Source organism: Papio anubis, chromosome 4 (assembly GCF_008728515.1).
Source record: "Papio anubis isolate 15944 chromosome 4, Panubis1.0, whole genome shotgun sequence".
NCBI lineage: Eukaryota > Metazoa > Chordata > Mammalia > Primates > Cercopithecidae > Papio > Papio anubis.
In genome coordinates, this window is record NC_044979.1 from 139,533,261 (window position 1) to 139,553,577 (window position 20,317).

The 20,317-nt window shown below is 48.0% G+C and overlaps 1 protein-coding gene across 4 annotated transcripts in view; it reads right to left on the minus strand.

The window, feature by feature from the left end:
- Positions 1–17,601, minus strand: part of AGFG2 (ArfGAP with FG repeats 2) — a 29,400-nt gene extending 11,799 nt beyond the window's left edge. For all 4 annotated transcript variants that reach the window (XM_009199214.3, XM_009199211.3, XM_009199213.3 and 1 more), the window contains exons 1-6: positions 17,212–17,601; positions 6,643–6,736; positions 5,575–5,690; positions 2,932–3,085; positions 2,178–2,343; positions 542–667 (exon numbers count right to left, since the gene is read on the minus strand). In XM_009199214.3, the coding sequence (XP_009197478.1) occupies positions 542–667; positions 2,178–2,343; positions 2,932–3,085; positions 5,575–5,690; positions 6,643–6,736; positions 17,212–17,432 (877 nt within the window). In that variant the 5' untranslated portion in view covers positions 17,433–17,601. The remainder of the gene's footprint in view (positions 1–541; positions 668–2,177; positions 2,344–2,931; positions 3,086–5,574; positions 5,691–6,642; positions 6,737–17,211) is intronic.
- Positions 17,602–20,317: the final 2,716 nt, after the last annotated feature.

Below are 20,317 nucleotides of genomic sequence, written 5' to 3' on the forward strand. Positions count from 1 at the left end.
GCTGGAGTGCAGTGGCACAGTAATCACTCACTGCAGCCTCACACTCCTGGGTTCAAGTGATCCTCCCACCTCAGCCTCCCAGAGTATTAGGATTACAGGCATGAGCCATTGTGCTGGCAGCAACGTAGAGTCTACAGGCCTTTGGTCTTAGTGGGATGGATGAGGACTTCTGGAGACTACCTTGACCGTTGACCCTTTGGGACAGTGTACTATGCAGACAAGAGCACCTTAGAGAAAAAGGTCACATCCGTTTAGGACTCAGGTCTTTCATACTTCCTAGTGAAAGGTTTCCTAGTGTATAACCCACACAGCTCCTGCTGCAATCTTAGTCATTTTTCCTTTCATGAAAAAGCAGAACAGTAGAGCCCCCTCTCCCTGACAAGAATGTGTCAGACACGCTCATCCTCTCCTGGAGCTGCTTCTCTTTGTGCTTTGCTGCTTTGCTCTTTAGGATAGTGAGGATATGAATGAAGGCTGATTTATGGACATGAACAAATGGACATGGTTGGAAGAGAAAGGAAGCCAGTGGGGCAGAGTTTACCCGCAGGAGTTGGCTGGGCCTGGAACGGGGCTTGACCAGCTGGAGGGAGGCTTCCGAACACAGAAGGGCTGGGGCCACTGCTGAAGGCATCAAAGTTGGCAAAGCCCCCGTGGGAAGGTGTCTGACCTGTAGGTGGAAGAAACATAAAGGTTATACAGAAAATTGTCGGGTGTGGTAGCTCACGCCTGTAATCCCAGCACTTTGGGAGGCCGAGGCGGGCAGATCAGTTGAGGTCAGACGTTCAAGACCAGCCTGGCCAACATGGTAAAACCCTCTCTCTACTAAAAATATAAAAATTAGCTGGCCGTGGTGGTACGTGCCTGTAATCCCAGCTACCTGGGAGGCTGAGGCATGAGAATTGCTTAAACCTGGGAGGTGGAGGTTGCAGTGAGCCGAGATTGTGCCACTCTACTCTAGCCTGGGTGACAGAATGAGACTCTGACTCAAAACAAAAACAAAAACAAAACAAAAACAGAAAAAGAAAAGAAAATGTATATGCCTATCTATGTAATATATCTACTAATTCTAAAGGCCAAAGGCCACTCTTATAGGACATCTGCCTTTCCACAGGGTCCTCTTCAGAGGGAAATGGGTGGGGCCTGGGGCCAAGAGCCAGACCCACACAGGGGGACAGGGGCACCCAGGGCCTCCAGGTTCACTCCCTGCCCTCTTCTATCCTTACTCCATGAGGCATTAACATTTTTGTCAGGGCCTAGTTTGGGGCATGAAAATTTTTTTTCATGGAGGAAGGAGCTTGAATTTTTTTTTTTTTTTTTTTGAGACGGAGTCTCACTCTGTCACCCAGGCTGAAGTGCAGTGGCGCGATTGCAGCTCACTGCAACCTCCGCCTCCCAGGTTCAAACAATTCTCCTGCCTCAGCCTCCCGAGTAGCTGGGACCACAGGCACGTGCCACCACACTTGGCTAATTTTTTCTTTTTTCTTTTTTTTTTTTTTTTTGAGATGGAGTCTCGCTGTGTCACCCAGGCTGGAGTGCAGTGGCGCGATCTCGGCTCACTGCAAGCTCCGCCTCCCAGGTTTATGCCATTCTCCTGCCTCAGCCTCCGAGTAGCTGGGACTACAGGCGCCCGCCACCACGCCCGGCTAGTTTTTTGTATTTTTTTAGTAGAGATGGGGTTTCACCATGTTGGCCTGGCTGGTCTTGAACTCCTGACCTCAGGTGATCCGCCTGCCTCGGCCTCTCAAATGTTAGGATTACAGGTGTGAGCCACTGTGTCCGGCTTGAAAATTTTTTAAAAAGGAAAACAGATTCTACGCTACTCAACCCTCTACTGGCTATTGCTGATTTGGGGGAAGAATAATCTTTGGTGAAATGGAACACATGATAATCCCCGTCCTACCATTTTAAGAGAGAGAGAAAACAGTAAAAAAGGCTATTTCCAGTGTTCTAAAAGGAAGTGCTAGGAGCCCTCAACTGTAATGTTTTAGGATCAAACTCCCAAACATAATCCTGGCTGTATTTATTTGACCCCAATCCTCCCAGCCTTGCTGCTTCAGAGTGACCTTCACATTTGTTTGCATGAGAAGATCTAGAGACACGGTCACCTCCAGGGATTGTATCTCTCATGTTGTAAGTATATATGCTGTAGGGAGGGTCCCATACCAAAACTCACTTACCCCCAAAGGCAGGGAATGCAGCAAAAGCTGGTGCCGTCTGGGGTGCAGCAAAGGGGTCTCCACCAATGTCAGCCAGCAGGTCAGTACTGGCTTTTTTGACAGAGGAGTGGGGAGGTGGCTGAGTGCTCCGGGCCTGGGATGTCCGAGCGTGAGACTGACTGACGGGCTTGGAGGAGAAGGAATTGCATACAGCCCTTAGAATCCCAGACATGCCTCAGGCCCTCCTCTGGCTCCCCAAGTTGCCCTCAGATAGGCAGGTGGAGAGAGAAGACAGTGAGTAACTGCCCTCAACCTAAGTTTCCTGGGCAGCAGCTGCCTTGGCCCCTCTTACAGCTCATATCATCGTCTTCTCAGTACACCTGCTCTAAGAACCACACATTTTACAGCACATGAGCCAAGGTAACCCTGAGATATACAGGAATGTTGCCCAACACTGCCCCCACAGCTGTTACTCCTCAACTTTCCCAGGTATTGGACACCATATCCCAGCCCCTTCTGTGTTTCTTTGATGGAATGCTCAGGTTTGGAGCTGATATTCTGACTTCCCTAAATACCACTTCCTGTTGGGTTCTGACTTCCAAAAGATAGGAGGTCCAGAAGTGACAAATACAAGATACGGGTTAACAGCAGGACCGAGAACCAACTCACAGCTCCTGCATTGTTGTCTGCTAAGTCCGGGGAATCTGATTCAGGAAACTGACACTCCTGTCTCCCAAATCTCAACAGAAACATGATGAGCAGATCTGAGAGTTACCTGGCTCGAGGTGGAGGCAGCAACTGAGAGAGACGGTGCAGGATCACCCAGAAGTGTCCGAAGGGGCTTTCCTTCTGGGATGGAGCCCTGCACAGGGGTGGAGGCACTGCCTTTGGTATAAGCGGGCCCCTTGACTTGGTCTGGGGGGACATACCTTTGAGAAAGAATAGTTAGGCTGTAAAGAGAGGGATAAAACTTTGGACCATGCTCAGCTTAGGTGTTTGGGAAGACACAGGTTACAGGAGTCAAAATCTATGCTCATTTTTCTCTACTAATTCCCTTTTATGAAGGCAACCAAGCAACTTAGCAAAGTTCTGCCTATCTTGAGCATCCCCTTGAACATCTTTTGGTTTTTTTGAGACAGGGTCTCGCTCTGTCACCCAGGCTGGAGTGCAGTGGGGCAATGTTGGCTCATCGTAGCTTTAACCACCCAGGCTCAAGTGATCCTCCTGCCTCAGCCTCCCAAATAGCTGGGACCACAAGTACACGCTACCATGCCTGGCTAATTTTTTAATTATTTGTAGAGATGAGGTCTCGCTATGTTGCCCAGGCTGGTTTCAACCTCTTGGCCTCAAGTGATCCTCCTGCCTTAGTCTCCAAAGTTCTGGAATTACAGGGTGAGCGACCGCACCTGGCAAAGGTCCCCCTCTTTTATTTCCTGGGTGTTTCTTCAGACTCCTTCTTCTCAGTTCCACAGAAAAGCTGCCTGCCACCTCATCCTCTAGGTGCTGACAATCCACACTTCTATCCTGCCAGCTCCTGCTACTGCCGAGACAATTCCCTTCCACTACAGTGTAGGTGGCCCCTACTCGGTAAGTGTCACCTTAATCCTGAGGACATCCCTAGGAGGGACTCCACAGTGTGGTCTTATCCACATCAATCTCTTTGTTCTCTGCATTCTCTTCTCTACCTCACAGTTACCTCCCAACATGTACACACCCCGGAGATCCCACAAGAAGTGATACCAGGGGAGAGGAAAGGTAAGGGAGAATGGAGATGCTGTTTCCTTCATCAGAAAGACAAAATATAGTTGTCCCATGGTATTCCCAGGGCACTGGTTCCACGATCCCCCGACAATTCCATAATCAGAGGACAGGATGCTCAAGTCTCTTATATAAAATGGTGAAGTATTTGCATATCAAACATGTACCTCCTCTAATATACTTTAAATCATTTACAATGTAAATGACATGCAAATAGTTGCTATATTGTATTGCTTTTTATTTGTATTATTATTATTATTATTTTTGAGACAGAGTCGCACTCTGTTGCCCAGGCTGGAGTACAGTGGAACAATCTTGGCTCACTGCAACCTCCACCTCCCGGGTTCAAGCAGTTCTCTGCCTCAGCCTCCTGAGTAGCTGGGATTACAGGTGGCCACCACCACACCTGGCTAATTTTTTGTATTTTTAGTAGAGACGGGATTTCACCATGTTGGCCAGGCTAGTCTTGAACTCCTGACCCTGTGATATACCCGCCTCGGCCTCCCAAAGTGCTGGGATTACAGGCATGAGCCACCGTGCCTGGCCTTATTTGTATTATTTTTTATTGTTGTATTGTTATTTTTTGTGTTCCCCCCAGCCCCCAGCCTTTTTTTTTTTTTTTTTTTTTTTTGAGACAGAGTCTCTTTGCCCAGGGTGGAGTGCAATGGCACAATCTCAGCTCACTGCAACCTCCGCCTCCTGGGTTCAAGCGATTTTCCTGCCTCAGCCTGGAGAGTAGCTGGGATTACAGGTGTCCACAACCACACTCAGCTAATTTTTTTTTTTTATTTTTAGTAGGGACAGGGTTTCACCATGTTGGCCAGGCTGGTCTCGAACTCCTGACCTCAAGTGGTCTGCTCACCTCAGCCTCCCAAAGTGCTGGGATTACAGGAGTGAGCCACTGTGCATGGCCTGTTTTCCCAAATATTTTTGATGTGAGGTTGATTGGATCCATGGATGCAGAATCTACAGATACAGAGGGCTGGCTGTACATATAAATCATGAAACAAGGCTGGGCGTGGTGGCTCACGCCTGTAATCCCAGCACTTTGGGAGGCCAAGGCGGGCAGATCACTTGAGCCCAGGAGTTTGAGACTAGCCTGGGCAACATGGTGAAACCCCATTTCTACAAAAAATATAAAAATTAGCCAGGCATGGTGGCACACACCTGTAGTACCAGTTACTGGGGAGGATGAGGTAGGAGGATCACCTGAGCCCCAAGAAGCTGAGGCTGCAGTAAGCTGTGACTGTGGCACTGCACTCTAACCTGGGCAACAGAGTGAGACCTGGTCTCAAAAAAAAAAAAAAAATCATGAAATGATGGGTTAAAGGAATAAAACTATAGGCTGTGTGCTTCCTGCCATCTCTCTCCATATACAAGATCAGCTGAGCTATAAAAATGAACACCCACAGGCCTACCTCCCGACTCTAATCAGTCTATTATCTCTCCAAAAGAGAGGACATAAAATCTGCAGGGTTAGTGACTGAGAACAAGTTGTCCTTTCATGTAGATTTATTTTACCTGTAACTGAATGGGAGTGGAACAGACTCAACCCAAGTCTAGCCTTTGTGAGAAGGTCAAATTCAACTCTAGAAACTGGACTGTCAGATGCAGAATGTCTTGAACACGTTTCCATAGCAACCTCTTTCCTACTCCTTACCATCTCTTCTTCTCATATTTTTCCTGGAGAAACTCCTTCACTTTCTGAGGATCCCTGGAATCTGGTACTAAAGATGTCCGAGCATCAAATAGACCCAGCCAAATCTTCCGGCAAACCTAAAAGAATGAAGGTGTCAGAGGAGTGGGAGCAGAAAGCAGGAAATATAAAAGATACCACTTCCTTTTTTTTTTTTTTTTGAGATGGATTCTCACTCTGTCGCCAGGCTGGAGTGCAGTGGCACGATCTCGGCTCACTGCAACCTCCACCTCCGGGGTTTAAGCAATTCTCCTGCCTCCTGTATTATAAATAAAAATACAGTGCTAGGATCTGAGTCTATCTACAAACCAGATATGATTCCTGTCCTTGCAGAGTTTATAATCCAATGGGGCGGTCATGTCTTAGATAAATAAAACTAAAGTTATAATCACATTTTGTGACATGTATTGAAAAAGGAAAATAGAGGGCCATAAGAATTATGGAGAATTAAATTTCGATAAGGGTAGGGTCTGGGACAATTTTCAGAGCTCTGGCTTCCAGGACACCTGCAGAGGCCCTTGAGGACACCCTCTAAGTAAACCAATCACCCATAAGCTAGGGGTACTGCTAACGCCAAGGATAGCAACTTCTGATTGTCAGATTTAGCTAGGGAAGGGGTTTACAAGTCACTTTCAAGTAAAAGATATGCATTTAAACCCAGGTGGTCAAGGCTTAAGGCAGCAGAGCTGGCTCCAGGAGAGCTTCCTCAGAGAGGCTGGCCCAGTCAACTCTGAATGCTCATGCTCTGGAGCTCTGATCATTCTACCCCTCCATTGCTCAGGTGCCACATCCTACAAAGATATTGCTACTTCCCCTGACTCCTGAAAAAGGAGCTTAGACAAACCACGATTTGTATAACAGAATAAAGATTCTGTAAATATACAAATATACCTAAGGAAAGAAATCATACATATGAAAAAATTCAGAGAAACTCAACCAAAAATGAAACCATAAGGTTTCCCTACAATCTTGAGACAAAGCCCCACCTGCAGATAGGGCGACCTTCTCACCACTCCATCGGTGGCAGCTCACCTCATTTCCACGGGATTGCAGGAATACTACTTCAGGCTCAGTGAAAGTTGTCATGGAGATTGACTTGACACGATGAGGGGGATTCAGCCCTCTCCTGCGGGAGAGAAACAGGAAGAAAGAGAAGTATAATGCAGTTAGCACGGCAGGCTGTTCATGGGAGGGGGAGGAGGCAGAAAAGGTGAAACAATAGCATATAAACTAAGCTCAGATAGAACCCCCCATCCCTTTTTTTTTTTTTTTTTTTTGAGACAGAGTCTCGCTCTGTCACCCAGGCTGGGGTGCAGTGGCCGGATCTCAGCTCACTGCAAGCTCTGCCTCCCGAGTTTACACCATTCTCCTGCCTCAGCCTCCCGAGTAGCTGGGACTACAGGCGCCCGCCACCTCGCCCAGCTAGTTTTTTTGTATTTTTTAGTAGAGACAAGGTTTCACCGTGTTAGCCAGGATGGTCTCGATCTCCTGACCTCGTGATCCACCCGTCTCGGCCTCCCAAAGTGCTGGGGATTACAGGCTTGAGCCACCGCACCCACCCAGAACCCCCCCATCTGAAGCTACTTCCTAATTCCAGGAAGGAAGGGAAATATTTGGAATATTTTGGAGACATTAGAAGTCTCCAAAGAGAGGCCAGGTACAGCCTCTTTAATCCCAGCACTTTAGAAGGCTGAGGCAGGCAGCTCACTTGAGGCCAGGAGTTCAACACCAGTCTGGCCAACATGGTGAAACCCCATCTCTACTAAAAATACAAAAATTAGCCGGGCGTGGTAGTGCATGCCTGTAATCCCAGCTACTCAGGAGGCTGAGGCATGAGAATATCTTGAACCTGGGAGGCAGAGGCTGCAGTGAGCCGAAATCACGCCACTGCACTCCAGCCTGGGCAACAGAGCAAGACTCTGTCCCTCCGCCCCGCTCCCACCACAAAAAAAAAAAAAAAAAAAAAAAAAAAAAAGAAGTCTCCAAAGAGACAGGGAAGAGAGAGTCAGGAACACCCTGTGATCCCAGTCATTCCGGAGAGGAAAGGCAGAGCCCACCCATCCAGAAACCTCCTCTACCCTGGCTCAGATCCCAGTAGTTTCAGTGTTCAGCTTGTAGGTCGAGGGGGTACTTCTGGGAACTCAGACGCGTGACCACTTCCCATTTCCTACTTTATCATTGCTTTAGACCTGCAGCCCATCCCCAAGATACCAGGGCCCACAAAAACACAAATCCCTCAAGCATGAGGGAAGGCAAAAATGAAGGCCCAGGACTATTCTTGATAACACTAACAAAGACAGGATTTGGTGACAAAAAAGTCTCTAGCCCGGCTGGCCCTCCTTGAGTCCACACAGAAGGGTGGAGTGGTGGTGGGATGGAGAGGGTCCCTCTCTTTCAGGAAGCCATCTCTAGGAAAAGAAATATTTGACTTTCTTATTTCTATAACTCTCAGTAAAGCAAGAAGTCAAGTTCAACCATGCGCTATGAGGCTGGCATGGGCGAGGAATATGTATCCTGTGGCAATGCTTTTGTGCCTCCTCTGTATGTTCTGCTAACTCCCTGGGAATCCAGTTCTGCCTCCAGGAACCCTGTGGAGATTATAAGAGAAGGGAAAGCTTCCTTGTCCCCACTCAACTGGTCTTAGGAGTGTTCTAATAGAGGAAACTTGGGGCCAAGTCAGGCAGGCCTTCATAGGTTCTCCTGTCCTTGCACCTTAAGTTGTATTCTGGTCTAGGTCTACTACCCTCATTGGATTAAAACAAAACTGCCCAAACCAAAACAAGCTAGACCCTGGGACCAGGAGGGAAGCAGTCTCAGCAGATGAGGCCTCTTCAGACTTTTACTCTCATGGAAAAAAAAATGGCCAAATGGAGTTGTTCAAATAAAAATCTAGAATAGGGTCCTGGCTGACGACGTCCTCAGGAAGAGCAAAGGGGGAAAAAGAGACAAAAATACGGGGAGGGGGGAGGGGGGAGGGATTGCATTGGGAGTTATACCTGATGTAAATGACGAGTTGATGGGTGCAGCACACCAACAAGGCACAAGTATACATATGTAAAAAACCTGCACGTTATGCACATGTACCCTACAACTTACAGTATAATAATAATAAATAAATTAAAAAAAAAAAAAAAAAAGAGACAAAAATACTTAACAGATGAAAATCCTGAAAATTCACAAAGAAGGTAGGGAAAACATACATTCACACTAACAGGTGCACACATAGAATCCAAGTGTTCCTGCCAAGTCTGGGAGAATGGCAGTGAGCGTGTAAGCAAAAGCGGGGCGGGGGCCGGGGGTGGGGGGCAGGGAGTGGGCGGACTCAGTACAGAGTGAACAGTAAAGGGCGGCCACCCTGCGGATGATAAATTACTCATTATGGGATTTTAACAAAGGACAGGACACTGGAGGCTCCAGTTGACGCTGTTTGCAGCAATTCTGCTGCTAGACCTTTAGGTATAAAGGGTATCAAAAATGCTCTTATAAAAGACAAGCAATATCAAAGAGGACTGATGCCCCCAAGGAAAGATAAGCTCAGGGAAAAACAAAAGCAAGGCTTTGTTACTACATGTCAAACAATAGCTCTTAAGCTCGATCTGCCCTGAAGACTGTCTTCTGATCACATTTCAGAGACAGTCGATCACATTTCAGAGATAGTCGGTTCTCTCTCCTAAGGCCTCTCTTGCTAATGGCTTGGTTTGGTTTTGCTTTTAATTCTAGCCAGCCTGCTTTTATACCCTTTCTCACCTTAACCAATAGGCCCTTCCCCTTCAGAATGTCAGGGCTTTCTGAAGTCTAGCCAGACCTCACTGTCCCTGTGATCTCAAAGGTCTTCTCCTTCACCTCCTACAAACAAAATTTACTTTGCCAAAACACAAGGCATTATAGGAGGCACTGTGGGGGATACAAAAATTATAAGACCGAATTATCTTATCACCAGGAGCTCACAAGAACCCAGGAAGCCTGGACAAAAGTACTTCTCACTGCAGTAGGGTTCTATTCAGTCAGGCACTGAAGTATCAGGGAGAACGTGACTCCAGGGTGCAGCAGTTGCGGAAGGAAGAGAAACGGTCATGGGGAAGGTAAAACGTATTATGTTTACACTAGAAAAACAGATTCTAAGCCTATCACAAAAAGGTCATTGACATTTCCTGAATGGATAACCAGGAACTGTCAGCGAACTGTAAACAGGGAGGTGTGCTTCCTTGTTAGGGGGAGGAGGCGGGACTCAACCCAGGCATCAATCAAGATGGGATGCTTAGAACAGAACTTATGGTTGAGCCTGGACTAAAAGAGTTTATTTTTGGTGGGGGCGGCAGGGGTGGGGGGGCCGGACGGATGTGATAGGATGATGGGAAGGCAGAGAAAATAAGAAACGATTTAGGTGCTTTGGGCCAAATGAATCTGATGGAACAGGATGTTTCCATAGCACAGTACAAAAAGCATTGCTCTGACCTTGATGTCTGTAGACTGGATTTTGTACAACCAGAGCCACAGTCTGGGGGCAGGGAGAATTCTCTACGAGGCAACACTGCAGCCTAGGAAGGGGGCCTAGTTACATGGCCTGTGAGTCAGAGTTTTTCTTTCTGAATCAGAGAGAGGCCACTGCTGGCCAAAAGAAGCAATTTAGAAACAAGAGCCCCCTTCCTCCTGGTAGCTAAAATCATGTGGCCTAGGTATGCTACATTTCACTGGGTATATACCAGGGTCATGCAGCGGACCAGATGTGAGTCACTGGCCTGGAATTAAACAGGCCCAGCTCTCCTACTTGCACCCAGTTCCCCAACATAACTCTCAGGTTCCTCCCAAAAGAAGAAATCACAGCAAATTCATTCTGGTATTTCTAACCAGGAAGTGCTGGGGAGGAACAAAGATCAATTTATTTTCTCAGAATAGAGTAAGTTTTTCCAATTGAAAGTACATTATTACTAGGACTCAAGACTCCAGTCAGTCAGGTTGTCTTTATCCACTTCAGTCTCTTTTTCACAGGGCACCTAAAGGGCATTTGAAGTAGTCTGAATTATTTGGCAGCTGAAGCCACTTGTATGTGTAGCGGCTAACGTCTGCCCGGTCCTCTTTTTCCCCCCCTCCCGTCTCCCCTCTGATTCCATTAAGCATAGTACTATTTCCACAAATACCACACCTTTTGTTTTTCTGTGATCATCACCCTCATGCTGGCCCATATTTTTGCTTCTATCTTGCTTCATAAAAGCATCAAACCTGCTCAGCTGCTCAGATAAGAAAGTTCTGCCAGGTCAACAATGGAAAAAAACCAGTTCCACCCAGCACCCAAGTTCTTTTTCATTTGTGCCAAATTTGGACTTGGGAAATCCTTGCCTTTGAACATTTGTGTTCAGATTCATACGCCCCAGATCGTGTTTCTCTGCTCTGGGATTTCACTCCTCTGCTTCTGAACAGGGTACAACTAAACCAGTTTAGCTCTTATGGTGGATGCAAATATCGCTATGAAGAGTCCCTGTTAGGAACTTTCAATAGTGCCTAAGAGGAAGGCTCTCCTATTACCCTGCTCCAGGGTCAATTTCACTAATTTTAGGCAACCTCCTCCTGATCTAAATTCTGCTTCAATCCATTTCCTTTGTTCCTCCTCAGCAGCAATGATAAGCAGCTGTCCTGTTGATTAGAGTCAGATAGACTCCTGATAGCATCCAGCCGCCCTTCCCTTTAGGCTCAACCTCAATCCTTTTCACATTTCTCCCTCGGCCCTCACCTCTCTCACCACCCCCCCGTCGAGCTTCTTCTCATCCCTTTAGTAATTTATTACTTCCTTAGGGGCTTTTCAAGTGGTTCATGCGCCCCTTATGAAACAGCACCTAAATCTGTAATTTAGTGAGACTCTGTCCACCTCTGCCCAACAGAGGTCAACATGAAAGATGACAGACAGGCCGGGCGCGGTGGCTCAAGCCTGTAATCCCAGCACTTTGGGAGGCCGAGACGGGCGGATCACAAGGTCAGGAGATCGAGACCATCCTGGCTAACACGGTGAAACCCCGTCTCTACTAAAAAATACAAAAAACTAGCCGGGCGAGATGGCGAGCGCCTGTAGTCCCAGCTACTCGGGAGGCTGAGGCAGGAGAATGGCGTAAACCCAGGAGGCGGAGCTTGCAGTGAGCTGAGATCCGGCCACTGCACTCCAGCCTGGGCGACAGAGCGAGACTCCGTCTCAAAAAAAAAAAAAAAAAAGAAAGATGACAGAGGAGGGGATGGAGGGATGGGACTAAAACAGGGGCAAGGTACATGTGTACCTCTCCAACTCAGACAGATGGAAAAGTACTGAATTATTGAACAATGTATTATACCTTTCCTCCCATGGAGATTAAAATGCTTCAACTAAGAACCATCAGCAAGTCAGACAGGGAAAGTAAGGGACAAGGAGGGCAGGAACTTGTCACAAATAAAGAGCTGTCAAGTGCATTCTTGACACCCAGCCCAGAGCTCTGCCCACCTTAATTCTGACTCCTGTGATCACAGTAAAGTTGGGTAGAAGTAGAAGAGATAAGTATCTATTACCAACGCCTGAAGAACGATGGATTGAAGATGGACCCAAACAGCTACATCAAGGAAACATGTCATACTTTGCTGAAAAAATTGGGTGTCAAAGTTAGTGTCCATCCTTATGTCAATGAGATCTCAGGCCTCAACATCCATTTTCTTTCTGAGGAACAGTGGTTCATCCACAGAAGCATTCAGGCAAACCAGAACAAGAAAGAACATTTAAATAACTGCTTTGCAAATAGATGCTTTTTAGCAGCAATTTTTACCCCGTCTTAAGATTCAAATGACAGATTCGTCCTCCAAGAGTTAGAAATGTAACTAAACAAACAAGCATATGTGTATGTTGGGGAAATTAAACAGATCCACATCTAGGTTAAGGAAATTAGGTACTGGAAGAAAACCAAATGAATAAAACTAGGTCAGGTGTGGGACCTACAATTGTGGCAGTATGTATGTAAATTTAGGAACAGCAGAAACTAGCAGCCTCTCTCTCAAGCCCTCACACCAACGCTGTGGGTTTTTGCTACAGCTGAGAAAATATTTCTCATTAAAGAGAGAGAACAAGAATGAGCTCATACATGCAGGGATGCAGGCAGAGTCATACGCACCCACCAATATTAAAATATGTGTTTTTCTTCAGATCTTAGGAAATTCAACTTTGGCAGGAACCGTCAACTTTGCTACATCGGCCAATCCAGCCAGCTGGGAATTCTAGTAAGTTTGCTCACTGCCCCCAGACGACTCTATTCCCTTATGAAGGAGACATATTTGTAACACACTGAACAGAAAATTGGCCTTTAAAATAATGTCATCCTGCTGTCTCCTTTCTCTGGCTATGATGCTAAGTGTGGTATTTCAATTTCTTCCCTCAATATCCTCTTTATTTTAACAAAGAATATTTCTTCTCAAGGCCAGGCACAGTAGTTCATGCCTGTAATCCTAGTACTTTGGGAGGCCAAGGCAGGTGGATCACTTGAGGTCAGGAGTTTGAGACCAGCCTGGCCAACATGGTAAAACCCTCTCTCTACTAAAAATAAAAAAATTAGCCGGGCGTGGTGGCGGGCACCTGTAATCCCAGCTCCCTGGGGAGGCTGAGGCAGGAGAATCGCTTGAACCCAGGAGGTGGAGGTTGCAGTGAGCCGAGATCGCACCACTGCACTCCAGCCTGGGCAACTATTAATAATAATAATAATCATCATCATCATAATTCTCTTTGCATCAACCTCAGTTTGGTATCACTCTAACCCACAGAGCTTCATTTTACTTCACAGCCTTTAGCAATACGGAACGATTTCTTTATAGTCCATGGCTTCCACTAGGATGTCAGCTCTGTGAAAATGCGAACTTTATCACTACTCTGTCTCCAGTACCTAAAACAGTGTCTGGCACTTGACAGGCACTGAATAAGTTCATGTTGACTGACCGAATGAATGAACGTGCAGGCTGTCAGCCGACCACAATTTTCACTTCCCACTAACAATAAACCCTAATCTACAGGTAATTAATCATGCGGATTTAAGATGCTAATTGGTCTCCGTGCCACCATGGAGCCATGCCTCCAGAAATAAGCATCCCCTGCCTCACATTCTGCCTTACAGCCCACCTGCCAGCTCCCACTCCTTCTCACAGCACATCAAAGGGACACAGGTAATACTGTGTTAAGACCCCTTTACAAGGATTATATGCTTCGCCCTTGTCATGTTAATTATAGGGAAACTTCAGCTTTCTTGCAGAGTTTCTCCTGAAATTTCTCTCCTTAGACTCTTAACATGCCTTCAATTCAGCTACATTTACTGGCCTAGCCTCTTGATCTTTCACTTCACTCTCATTTCCTGCTAACAAAGGGTTGGTCTAGCTTCTCATTTCCCAAACACCCTCTACCGCCGTGAGAATCACTCCCTGATTTAGTCTCATAATGCTTTACCAAAAAGCTAAGCAGCCTGGGTGCCGTGGCTCACACCTGTAATCCCAGCACTTTGGGAGGCTGAGGCAGGTGGATCACTTGAAGTCAGGAGTTCGAGACCAGCCTGGCCAACATGGTGAAACCCCATCTCTACTAAAAATACAAAAATTAGCCAGATGTGGTGGTGCATGCCTGTAGTCCCAGCTACTCAGGAGGCTGAGGCAGGACAATTGCTTAAACCTGGGAGGCAGAGGTTGCAGTGAGCTGGGATCACGCCATTGCAGTCCGGCCTAAGCAAGTAAGACTCCATCTCAAAAAAAAAAAGAAACCAGGTTTTTAATGTGTCCCAGATACTTACCTTTCTTTGTGTCCTGATTGAGGGATATTATAAGGGAAATGTTATCTGTGGGACATTTTAACAAAGATCTACAAAATAATGATAACAATGTCAGCACTTCCCACTTACTCAATTTTATCCATCAGTTTCATCCTTCCGCGTCTCTTTAGTTCTCTTCAGACTAATGAGATTTCCGTTTTCATAGCAGGATCTTCAGGAATCAGCTCTTTCTCTTTCTACTTTACCATATACATACTCTTTTTTTTTTTTTTTTTTTTTTTTTTTTTTTTTGAGACAGAGTCTCGCTCCATCACCCAGGCTGGAGAGTGCAGTGGCACGATCTCGGCTCACTGCAACCTCCGCCTCTTGGGTTCAAACAATTCTCCTGCCTCAGCCTCCTGAGTACCTGGAATTACTGAGTACCAGGCGCCTGCCACCATGCATGGCTAATTTTTGTATTTTTAGTAGAGATGAGGTTTCACCATGCTGGCCAGGCTGGTCTCAAAACTCCTGACCTCAGGTGATCTGCTCACCTTGGCCTCCTAAAGTGTTGGGATTACAGGCGTGAGCCACCGAGCCCGACCCCTATACATATTCCTAAACGTTGCTCAATCTGTCCCCAGAGTTCTTCACCCACTTCCGAGTCTCTGTCCTCTTGCTTCATTTGAGTCTATCTCAGTTTATGACACGTTACTGTTTGGGTTCTCAATCATTATCCCAAGAGCCACGATGGCTTTTACTTAGACCAAAGTCAAATTCATCCTTACAACCCACAAGTGAGGTTGATCAGAACCCAGAGAGGTTTAGCAAAGGAGGTTAAAATGAAGTAAATAATTCCAAACTGCATCTTGGGAGAACTAAATCCTCATTGCTGGTCTGCCATGATCATCACTAATATCAAACAAGTGTTGGAAACAGCAACCCCCATATGGCATTGGATAAGTTACAAAACCTCTCTTTGCTTCTGTTCTCCCATCTGTCTTGCAAGAACAATACTTCTTGCTCCCTGGCTCCTAAAGGTATCAAGATAGGGAATGGTTTTTTTGTTTGTTTGTTTTTGAGACAGTGTCTTGCTCTGTCAACAAGGCTGAAGTGCAGTGGCATGATCTTGGCTCACTGCAACCTCCACCTCCCGAGTTCAAGTGATTCTCCTGCCTCAGCCTCTCAAGTAGCTGGGACTACAGGTGCACACCACCACGTCCAGCTAATTTTTGTATTTTTAGTAGAGATGGGGTTTCACCATGTTGGCCAGGATGGTCTCGATCTCTTGACCTCATGATCTGCCTGCCTTGGCCTCCCAAAGTTCTGGGATTACAGGAGTGAGCCACAGCACCCAGCCGGAAAGCATTTTAAAAAAAACAAAACAAAAACAACAGTCTTAAAATAAGACTAAAAAATTGTCAAAATAAATCCCTTGACAAACTTATTAAAAAAAAAAAAACAGAGATCCAGGCCTGATATCAGATGTTAATCATGCATCTAACCAAATAATATCTTTCTTTTTTTCTTTTTTTTGACACGGAATCTCGCTCTGTCGCCCAGGCTGGAGTGCAGTGGCCGGATCTTGGGTCACTGCAAGCTCCACCTCCCGGGTTTACGCCATTCTCCTGCCTCAGCCTCCAGAGTAGCTGGGACTACAGGCGCCCGCCACCACGCCCGGCTAGTTTTTTTGTATTTTTTAGTAGAGACGGGGTTTCACCGTGTTAGCCAGGATAGTCTCGATCTCCTGACCTCGTGATCCGCCCGTCTCGGCCTCCCAAAGTGCTGGGATTACAGGCTTGAGCCACCGCGCCCGGCCACCAAATAATATCTTAATTTGGGGGTAGGAGGAGTGCCGAGGGGGGTGAAGGGGGGCTTACTATATAGCCAGAAATCTAGGCTAGAACTGTGGCTGTAAATTCACTCTGGCGTGACCGAACAGTACCTATGCCAAGTGTAGCACTCAGATGATGCACCAAAGCCCCCCCAAAATCTAGAAAGAGTTTCCTGGATGCTATCACCAGGATCCAGCCATGGCAACAGGGAGCTTAAAGGTGTAAATGATTAACCTTCAGGATGGCTCACCTAGATGTGCAAACGTTTGAAAAAGCTAAGCTCTCTACCAGGGTAACCCATTGGCTCTCATCTCTTAGATTTCATAAGAGTTTTACCTTCTGGGTAACATTTCAAAGCCCTGCTAAGATTAGTATCTACACCTGAACTCTGGACCATGGCTCCCTTCCAGCTACTATCTCTAGGCTGTCAATCTGGGTTAATTCGCCTATTAAAAAATTTTTTTTTATTTTAAAATCCTGTACTCTAATCATAGGAATTTCAACCAAGTTTCAGCTGGCTTCCGCATCTCACACTCCAGCAGGGACACAAGCCCGAAGGAAGAAAGGTACTCGTCCATCTCCAGGCCGGCTTTCCCCACCTTTTTCCTTTTTGCTTTCCACTTGCATGAAGTTCCCTCTAAAGGTGCATGTCATTTTCTGGCCCTTTAAGTCCCGACACCCCATCCCACCCCGAGTTCCCTTCCATCCTCCGCACTTTCTCCCTCCCCACTTACAGTTTGCCTCGCCTCCCTCGGGGACTTTCTCGGTCCCTCTCCGGGCGTCCTTCTGCACCCCCACCCTTCTCTCTGCAGCGCGACTCCGGCCTTGCTTCCTCTCCCCTGCCCTTTCCCCTCCCCACGACACCGCTGCAGCAGACGACCCCGTCCCCACAGCCGGCGCGTTCCCTGACCTCCCCGCCGCGCCTCACCTCGGCCTCTTTCTCTCGCGCCCCGGAGCCCCGGCCTCCCCACCCCGTCCTCGGGTCCCCGGGGTCCCCCCACGCCGACCTCGGCCACTCCCTCCCGGTCACTCACAGGAGGCCGGAGCAGGTGGTGCACACGAAGCTGCCCACGGTGATATCCACGTAGGTGACCCCGCGCTGGGCGCACTCGAAGCAGTGGCGATTCCCGGCCTGGCTGCAGCCACCCAGCTCCCGCACCCGACGGCACCACACCTCCGAGGCCGCCTCCGCCTCCGCCTTGCCCCCGCTGACCCCGCCGCCCGGGCCCGGGCCCTTCTTCGCCGCCATCACCATCGCTGCCCACTCCCTCCCCGCTAGTCAGCAATCACCCCTTCAACCACTGCCGCCTTCCCGCCTCCTCAGCCGCCCCCGCACGCCCAGCTCCCCTGACAGAAGCTCGGGAGCGGGCGGTGTCCGCAGGAGACTCCGCCGCCCCCCACCCTCCTTGCCCGTCCTGCACGCTAATTGGCTAGGTTTCTCCCACCTCCTTATTCCGATTGGCCCTCCCTGGGACGGCCTCCCGTTGCTGGAGCCGCCAATGCCACGCCCCACCGCCTTCAGCCCCTAGGCCTCTCCTATTGGCCGGCAGAGACCCCGGCAGCGAGAACTGTGCGTGCCCTCTCCTTGTCCCCGCCCCCTCTCGCCACTGCCTCCACCGCGGCCCGCCTCCTAGTTCCGATTGGTGAGTCCTCGGCACTCGTTCTCTGACGCTAACTCTGATTGGCTGGCGGGGCTGCAAAGTTAGCGCGCGAGACAGAGGAGGTGCCCGGCGCGTGCGTAGCTGTGGGCCTCCCGACTGATGACGTTAATTCCCGGCAAATTTCAAAGGCTTATTCTAGACTCTAGATTGTCATGCAAAGCCGAAGAGAAGTGGCCATGTGAGGGGCTGAGCAGGAGGGGGAAAGAAGAGAGCGCTTAAGGGAGAGAGGGAGAGGGAGCAAGAATGCTTTACTAGACCAGTGCTCTAATTCCTGAGCCACGGAGCTAAGGGAGTGCTTTATAACTGTCATTTCATTCGCTCCGCCTATCACAGAGGTGGAATCCCCATTTTACACCCTTAGGTTGGACAACTTGCGGCAGATCACACGAGTATGTGGCCCAGGATTCCATTCTGGGTCTTCCAACTTTAGAAACCCTGCCTTTAACCCTCCTAGTAGGTGGACTAGTATTCGATTATTCATTTAACAAACACTGAGTGTCTGCTAGGTTTCAGGCACGTTCTAGACACTGGGAATAGAATACGGCAGCGAAGCAATCAAACAAAATATTCTTGTAGAGCTTACATTCTAGTAGGGGGAAGCAAACAATACACAAATTAAAGAATCACCAGTTAGTGATAAATCCTATGCAGAGAATTAAAATCAGGTCTTGAAAAAGACTTTTTGGGTACTTCTTAAATTTTTAAATTTAACTTTATCTTTCTGAGATGGAGTCTCACTCTATTGCCCAGGCTGGAGTTCAGTGGCACGATCTCGGCTCACTGCAACCTCTGCCTCCTGGGTTTAAGGAATTCTCATGCCTCAGTCTCCCGAGTAGCTGAGATTACAGGCAGCTGCCACCACCCCCGGATACTTTTTGTATTATTATTATTGTTATTTTTTCTTTTTTGAGGCGGAGTCTCACCCTGTCGCCCAGGCTGGAGTGCAGTGGCGCGATCTCGGCTCACTGCAAGCTTTGCCTCCAGGGTTCACGCCATTCTCCTGCCTCAGCCTCCCAAGTAGCTGGGACTACAGGCACCCGCCACCACACCCAGCTAATTTTTTTGTATTTTTAGTAGAGACGGAGTTTCACCGTGTTAGCCAGGATGGTCTCGATCTCCTGACCTCGTGATCTGCCCGTCTCAGTCTCCCAAAGTGCTGGGATTACAGGCATGAGCCACCGCGCGCAGCCAGTTTTTGTATTTTTAGTAGAGACAGGGTTTCACCATGTTGGCCAGGGTGGTCTCAAACTCCTGGCCTCAAGTGAGCCTCCCACCTTGGCCTCCCAAAGTGCTGGGATTACAGGCATGAGCCACAATGCCTGGTGACTTGTTGGGTACTTTAGATTGGGTTGGTCACTGTCATGCACGTCCGTCCGTGTGAAGAGACCACCAAACAGGCTTTGTGTGAGCAATAAAGCTTTTAATCACCTGGGTGCAGGCAGGCTGAGTCCGAAAAGACAGTCAGCGAAGGGAGATAAGGGTGGGGCCATTTTACAGGATTTGGGTAGGTAAAGGAAAATTACAGTCAAAGGGGGGTTGTTCTCTGGCGGGCAGGAGTGGGGGTCACAAGGTGCTCAATGGGGGAGCTTTTTGAGCCAGGATGAGCTAGAAAAAGGACTTTCACAAGGTAATGTCATCACTTAAGGCAAGGACCGGCCATTTTCACTTCTTTTGTGGTGGAATGTCATCGGTTAAGGCAGGGCAGGACATTTTCAGTTCTTTGTGATTCTTCGGTTACTTCAGGCCATCTGGGCGTATACGTGCAAGTCACAGGGGATGCGATGGCTTGACTTGGGCTCAGAGGCCTGACAGTCACCATTTTTAAAACAATGACTTTTTTTTTTTGAGACAGGGTCTCGCTTTATCGCCCAGGATGGAGTGCAGTGACACAATCATGGCTCACTGCAGCCTCAACCTTCTGGACTCAAGTGATCCTCCCACCTCAGCCTCCCAAGTAGCTGGGACTACAGCTGTGTGCCACCATGCCTGGCGAATTTTTCAAAATTTTTTGTAGAGACTGGGTCTCACTATATTGCCCAGGCTGGTCTGGACCTCCTGGGCTCAAGTGATCCACTCACCTCAGCCTCCACCTCCCAGGTTCAAGCGATTCTCCTGCCTTAGCCTCCCAGGTAGTTGGAATTACAGGCGCGTGCCACCATGTCCAGCTAATTTTTGTATTTTTAGTAGAGATGAGGTTTCACCATGTTGGCCAGGCTGGTCTTGAAGTCCTGACCTCAAGTGATCCACCCGCCTTGGCCTCCCAAAGTGCTAGGATTACAGATGTGAGTCACCGTGCCCGGCCTCTTTTTTTTTTTTTTTTTTTTTTTGAGACAAGGTCTTGCTTTGCTGCCCAGGTTGGAGGGCAGTAGCACAGTCGTAGCTCACTGTAGCCTCAACCTCCCCAGCTCAAGTAATCCTCCCACCTAAGTCTCCAGAGTAGCTCAGACTACAAGCACACACCATCATGCCTGGCTAATTT